This window comes from Trifolium pratense, linkage group LG2, assembly GCF_020283565.1.
Source record: "Trifolium pratense cultivar HEN17-A07 linkage group LG2, ARS_RC_1.1, whole genome shotgun sequence".
NCBI lineage: Eukaryota > Viridiplantae > Streptophyta > Magnoliopsida > Fabales > Fabaceae > Trifolium > Trifolium pratense.
The window spans coordinates 71365687-71373427 of NC_060060.1; the positions used below are offsets into that span (position 1 = coordinate 71365687).

General features: G+C 33.9%; 1 protein-coding gene across 1 annotated transcript; it reads right to left on the reverse strand.

The window, feature by feature from the left end:
* Nucleotides 1–2456: 2456 nt before the first annotated feature.
* On the reverse strand, nucleotides 2457–6669 carry LOC123911199 (protein FAR1-RELATED SEQUENCE 6-like). Its single transcript, XM_045962567.1, has 5 exons — nucleotides 6312–6669; nucleotides 3709–5876; nucleotides 3488–3628; nucleotides 3341–3403; nucleotides 2457–3254 (listed from the first exon to the last, which is right to left on the reverse strand). Coding segments are annotated over exons 1-5 (2421 nt in total). The 5' UTR covers nucleotides 6313–6669; the 3' UTR covers nucleotides 2457–3206.
* Between the last annotated feature and the right edge of the window lie 1072 nt (nucleotides 6670–7741).

The window sequence follows — 7741 nt, forward strand, 5'->3', positions numbered from 1 at the left end:
GTCTCTTTAATAAAAATGCAGCGGAAACAAACTCATAAACAAAACTAATTTGTCCGAAAGATTCAAATTACTAAGGTAAACACCACGGTTCAATTTAAAAATTCGTAAAGCAATAAATCAACTAAAATAAAATTTAGAGTTCCCCCATAGGACTTCCTAGCAGAGCGACTCAATTATTGAAAACGCAAAAGGAAGACAGCTCCTAATGCCATCTCCGGACTCTCAGCTAAGCATCGTTGTTTACCTGAAAAACCTACGATTGCACATCGTAGGGGCGAACCAGAAAAGGGGTGAGTAACAACGTCTCACAATTAACTGAATTCTATAGTAATATAAGACGTAGCCAAACACATAGTAACAACAAGCAACATATTATCCTTTTGGACGACTGAATACTCACACAACACAACTCTTAGATACCACAACTCAACAAGCTAATACACACGCGCTACCAACGATTCATCAACTTCATTGTTACATCATTACTACACCATTATAATATATAATTCGATAACCATTATGACATCTTTGCTACCTCATGGCTACCTCATAATAATAATAATTATATATACGACATCATTTTGATATCTTTACTACCTCATGGCTACCTCATAATAATAATAATATATATGACATCATTACGACATCTTTACTACCTCATGACTACCTCATAATAATAATAGTAATAATAATAATAATAATAATAATAATAATAATAATAATAATAATACTTCAACAACATTATAATCATAATATTATAATTCAACATCGTTATTAATAATATATCTCAACACTTATTAATAACCAACTACAACAACATGACTAAAACGACACCGCTACTAATAACGAACAACGATTTAAGACAACACCAACGATAGTCCAATCTTAGTCCAACTAATTAGTTTACTCTTTTTAACAGCGACCGACCAATACCCGAAACAGCCCCGACTCAAGTAATTTAATTAAAAACTGATTTGCAATTTTAGTTAGAAAATTAACTCAATTTAATAGACAACAATTATGAAATAATTTCAAATCTAGGAACCAGAGAGAGTGAATCACACCAAAGGGTTCTAAATATTCAAAATACTGTACATAATTTTTTTGGGAAATTTTCACGAAATTATAATATTTTTAATCACATTTTTACTCTAAATAATTAATTAAAAATAGCTACGAGTGTCCAAAAATTATCAAAGTGGTACCAAAATTCTCGTAAAATTATTTACTATTTTACTGTAAAAAGAAATAAAACAAGGAAAATGCTGGGAAGCACGACAAAATGTGTCGTGCAAATCCAACGACATACGTGGCCACCTTATTAAATTATGTCATCAACGTTCTCTCTCTTCACAATCTGAGTTCATCACCGTTCTCTCTCTTCGCGAAGCTATTTCCCGAGCCTTCAATCTTCTCTATTCTCAAACTTCAGCGTTCTCTTCCACGCACCACCGAACTCCCTTGCCTGCAACTTCATCGATTGAGGTCCCGTCACAACGCCGTCGAATGATATTGTCGCCGTGACTCGGGCGATGCCACCGCAACAATACAATCCCACAACAAAGCTGCAGATGAATGACCATATGTTTCAATTCGGATTCCCTTTGTGGATAGTGTATCTATGGAATATATATAGTGGTGGTGTTTGGTGCAAAAAGGGAAAATGGGTTCTGGGAAGCAATCTTTATCAAACGAAAAGAGGTAATGTTTATGTGTCAATGTTTTTACTTTGAATAGTTTTAAAATTGAAGCTTATAAGTTATATCATTGGATTAGGTTGGTGCATATACAGTAAACAGTTAGCTGTGGCTTGACATTTATGCAGACCCAGATTATTTTAAGTCTTATTTTATACCTTACAAATGTTTGATATTTTTTCCCAATGAAAAAAAATACACTTTGTAGTAAAGCCATCAAGTCTTAGTCATTGTATAACTATTTTTTTCACTTGTTCTTAATTTGAATTGCAGCACATCAATTGAAACAGGATCAAAACAAATTTTATGCAGACCCGAATTAACTCAGAAAAAGCCTGCTCTGCACATCGAACCACACCAATGATTGGAGCACCACGCTGCAAAATACCGGAAATAGAGTGTCGATCACCTTGTGAAACAACTCAACAAATCCCACAATTACTTGGATATCGGTAATGTTTATGTGTCAATGTTTTGACTTTGAATAGTTTTAAAATTGAAGCTTAAGTTATATCATTGGATTAGGTTGGTGCATATACAATAAACAGTTAGTTGTGGCTTGACATTGATGCCAAATCCCACCACAAATTATTTTAAGCTTTAGTTCCACTTATTTTAAGCCTTATTTTATACCTTACAAATGTTTGATATTTTTTCTCAATGAAAAAATACACTTTGTAGTAAAGCCATAGAGTCTTAGTTATTGTATAACTATTTTCTTCTCTTGTTCTTAATTTGAATTGCAGCACATCAGTTGAAACAGGATCAAAACAAACTTTATGCAGACTCGAGTTAACTCAGAAAATGCCTGCTCTGCACATCGATTCGAACGACACCAATAATTGGAGACCAAGCTGCAAAACACTGGAAATAGAGTGTCGATCGCCTTGTGAAATAACTCAACAAATCCCACAATTACTTGGATATCGGTAGGCGTGGAAAATTACTTGGATATCAGTAGGCGTGGAATGTCAATCGAGTGAAGATGCTATTGCTAAGGGCTATAGTCTTATATTTATTTTAATGCTTGATTAAAAATGTAAACAAAAGCTATCAACTCCAATGTATTTGGTTATCATGTTGTAGATTTAGATCACAGTGATGGAAGATTACAATAAAAATATGATCATAACTTTGGATTATTATTGTTTAGAAAGCTTGCAATATTATCTGCATCTAATAATCTTTGTACCAAGATTACATAGTTCTGTTGGATAGCAAAGAAACAAAAGATGGCACAATTGCATATTACTACATCGCAAATTATCTACATCTGTAAGTTCATTGTAAATCATACAGAAGTTTCAGAAAACTTGGCATATGTAAAATTTTATGTAAAGACAAATTTACTTCAAATAAAAAACTAATTGTTGCTACAATAATAAAAAACAAAGAGTGCTTCAACATCAATAACATTAAAATTTTAAATGTTGATATAAAACAAAGTCAAATAGTTGTTTCAAGTTTGCAAATTAGACATCTTCAACTCTCATCTCCAAAATCAGTGGTTCATTCATGTCCTGATGATGATGGTTTATCATTCATATGGTGTTGTGCCTACAAAAGAACACATGAATGTAAGAATCAGTAATCTATATTAAAACTTGACTATATAACTTTAAAAAAATATAATCATCCAATACCTTTAAAAGTTCTGCATAGCTAAGATTATGATTTATGATTTGAGATTGAGTATAATATGGAACCTGTAAAACAAATGTATTGAATCTTTTATTCCCATATAGATTTTAAATGTTCAAATAAAAGTAAAAGAGTGATTGAATCTGCACCTGATTTACTTCAACAAAATATTTTTTATTTGGATTGAAGGGAGCTAAGTTTACTTGAATGCTCTCTTGTGTGTCAATGTCATCAATGGTTTGAGATGTAGAAAACCCTGCATTTTCAGTTTCTTGAACTGATAGAAACCTCTGCCACAAAAAACATAAAATTAGACATCCATGTATTACATTTAACTATAGAAAAGAAACTTGAGAATTTTAAAGGTCACCTCTTCTTGTGTTTGACCACTGTTACTCTTTTTACTGCTATTTTTAGTCTTCTTTTTTGCAAGCTTCTTCTTCACAATTTGATCAACTTTAGAAGTCTTCCTTTTTTCGCGAGGTCGTCCTTTTTTTTGTGATACTATAGGATCAAGAATTTTAGTCGCATGATCTTGAACTAATCTCTCTTCTTCTATAATCACAGGAGAGCTTTGTTTACAAGTTAATTCAATTTTCAAATCCTTGATCCAATTCATCACTTTCAATAAATCATCTTCAGTATGTATCCCCATATAAGCAACATCGTAAAAGGCATCACAAGCTTTACTAACACGTTGCAATTCAATATTTCCAGCTAAATGATCAAAACCACATTTAATAAGTGTGTGTCTTCGCTTAATATCCTTCCTCCACCTTGACAAAATATAACAAGACGGCACCAACTCTGTTTTACCTGTGAGCTGAAGAACACAAAGGATGTGTCTGCATAAAATTCCTTTAAACTCAAATAGACAACATGCACATTGTATTTCGAAGTCTTTCTCGTTGAAAAATACCTTGAACTTTATGTCTTTATTTCTATCATATACTCTTTTACTCTCTATAACCCAAAATATTGAATTCAAACCATCATTTCTCTCAAAGAAAGCATTGCAGTACATCAAAGAAGAAATTTCTGTTTGAATTTCTTTGAATTTTTCATTGGTAAATGTCTTTTGGAATTGAGACTCAAAGCCAAAACGACTTATACAAGCAATTGTTGTATTAAATGAATTAAAATCAGCCTTGCTTTCTTTTTCAATTTTATCTTTCAGTGCATTGTCATATTGCTCAACAAATTGCTTTAATGTTGTCTTTGAGTTCACATACCCGTCAAAGAATGAATTCATACTTTCACTTCTTTGAGTAGTTGACATTCCAGCCCAAAATGTGTCTCTAACATACACAGGAACCCAACGATGTCGTTCTTCAAACAGCCCTTTCAACCATTCGTTATCATGTAGCTCATAACATGCAATCATATTCCCCCACTTCTCCATGAAATCACTTATGCTCGACGAATCATATACAGCATCATGCAAAAGTGTTTTGATAGACTCATAATCAGAGAGTCTACCCAATTTTTCTGGAACCTTTTTCATTATATGCCACAAGCACCACCGATGACGAGCTTTCGGAAAGACGACCTCAATTGCATTCTTCATTGCTCTATCTTGGTCAGTAATTATAGCATTTGGTGCACGTCCATGCATACACTTCAACCAAGTTGTGAACAGCCAAGAAAAGGTTTTAGTATCCTCATTCGACAATAGAGCGCAACCTAACAAAACTGATTGGCCATGATGATTTACTCCAACAAAAGGAGCAAAAGGCATGTCGTATTTATTCGTTAAATAAGTAGTGTCAAAAGTTATGACTTCACCAAAATACTCATAAGCAGTCCTAGATCTGGCATCTGCCCAGAATACATTTCGTAAGTGACTTTTGTCATCCACATCCATAACATAATAAAATTGATTGTTTTCTCTTTGCATTCTATCGAAATAGTTTTGAATGGCATCAGCATCACCTGTCCCAAGTCGAAGCCGCCTTACTTTGTCGATATAATTTCTGCAATCTTTTTCCCCAAAGGTAAGATTATCATATCCATTCGCTTCCACAACCATGGACCGAAAATTCCTGCTTACATTAATTCCAGCTTTATCATTAAGCTCCAGTCTCCTTTTGATATGAGGGTCCAAATTTTTGTTGCATCTAAAATATCTTGACTTGGTTGGGCTTAATTCATGATTATGCTCAAGTGCAACTCTTGAAACCGTAATTGTTCCATCTAAAGACACAGCCACACTTACTCTAGCCTTACATTGTGTTCTTGTGGTGGGATTTGGCTTCAAAAGATTTTTTGAATTGCTCGTATGCTTTCTTGCCCGACTACATGCTAGAGTAAAGTATTTTTTTCCATCATCTGCATTTTTTGAATTGATTTTACTAATTCCAAAACCCATACATCGAGCATAATTCTTGTAATATGTGGTAACTTCATCTTCGGAAATAAATGTCATCCCAACCTTAGGTTCTTCATCTTCGTGGGCAATATTTGCTTCTTGCATATCATCAAAACCTTCATTTATGTGATCATTCTCCTCTTGATCAGAAGAAGTAAATCTTTTCTCCACTAATGCACCAATTTTGTTAAAACAAAAACTTAAATTAATCAACTAAATTAGTAAGGTAAAGCATATATATATTTCTTTGATAGCAAACATATTATTAAGAAACTAGGCACAAGAACAACCTTGGCTAAAGGAAAAGCAGTACAAGCACCTGCATATAGCAGGGATAGACCTTTAAGATGTTCAAGTGCAAAAAACACCTACCTAAAAGCAAAACACTAAACAAATTCAAACAGCTGAAACATCACACCTCTACTAACAAAACAATCCTATAAAAACTCACAAAAACACAAACACCTATGACCGATGAAACAGCAAAAAAACCAGGGAAAATCATAACAATATCAGAACAACAAGGATTCTGCTCTCACAAAAAAAAAACATGATTTCTACCTAACGAGTATAAAAAAAGCAATAAATAGACAAATTATACTCACTCTTGAAATTGATTTCTGAAACAGGGAATTGCAGCAATTGTATGCAGTTATAGTTGTGCGATGAGAACTGCGGCGGTGAATACAACAACGCCAACGGTAAAGACGACACGGTGAGAAAACAACAGTGATGAAGGTTTCAATGGAGACGGCAACCACGGCGATAAGGATACTTTGTTTAGATCAGTTATGGTGTTAGCGGCAAATAGCGGTGGCTATAGTGATTTATGAACCACGCGTGCCGAGATTTTCTATCACAATTAATTGTAAAAAATAAAAATCAAAAAAGGAAACTAGTGTGCATATCACGTGGTCGTGCAAGCAGTCGTGCAGATTTTTGTCGTTCCATATAGCATCACTGATAAAACAATTGGAGTCTCCTGGAGGTCTCACGCGCCGCCACTCTCCGAGGCTGCGACTGGGCGAAGGGAAGTGACACTGTTCACCTCCTTCTTCACCCGGTTTGCTGTAAAACGGGTCGTGCGACCCGGAATCCGACCCGGTTATTTCTCTCTCGTTTCTCAACGATATTCAACGTTCTATATATCTTTTTGATCATCGTTCGATTTTAAAGAGATACCTATAATTATTTTTAATATTCGGCAATTGAATCGCATGTAAAAAGAGGGTCCAATCTCTCTTTAAAATTGAACAACAACCTCTTATATGGACGTTCAAAGTCCAACCCAAGATTATCCTAGTTACTTCTGTAAACTAGTTTAGACACCCAAATCATCATGGGAACAGTGGCTTGTATGTTAGTAACACAAAATCTTAGTTTACTAAAATTGTGGTGTTTAAAGTTTTCTTCCTTTTCTTTTCCTTTCTATAAAGATGACAACACCCTTATTGGCAACTCATTCAAACTTAACAGCACATAGGACGCGATTTTTCAAACACAACACACAAGAGCAACAATATCATATGGTGATTGGAAAGCAACCAATACGCATAGTAGCAACAACAACACAACAACAATAACACTAGCAATTAATAATAAGACGACCGCATTCATAAAACTATAAATCCAGAATTCCCTAAGTGAGTTGAACAAACCCCTTACCTGTCTAGTAGTGATCTCCGTGGTTTTTCTCCTCTTTCTTTCTCTCGTGAATCCTCTCTTTTCTTCTCTATTTTATTTTTCTGTTTCGGTAAAATAGTGGGCAATCCTAATTTGTCACTACTTTAGCCTACTTATAAAAAAAAACTAGGTTATTTTATGTCTCCAAGTTATGAGGATTTTGTTTTATTATTTAATATTTATTATTATTTTATTACCTCCCAATTCATGCTACAAGGCCCAATTTCTCTAACTACTTCTAAATCATTTATTTTCCTACTTCATCTTATGTACTTCAAATTTCCGTCAACTAATTATTTAACATGCTAAAATAATTAGATAATCACGCAAAAACATCTAAACCATTAATTCC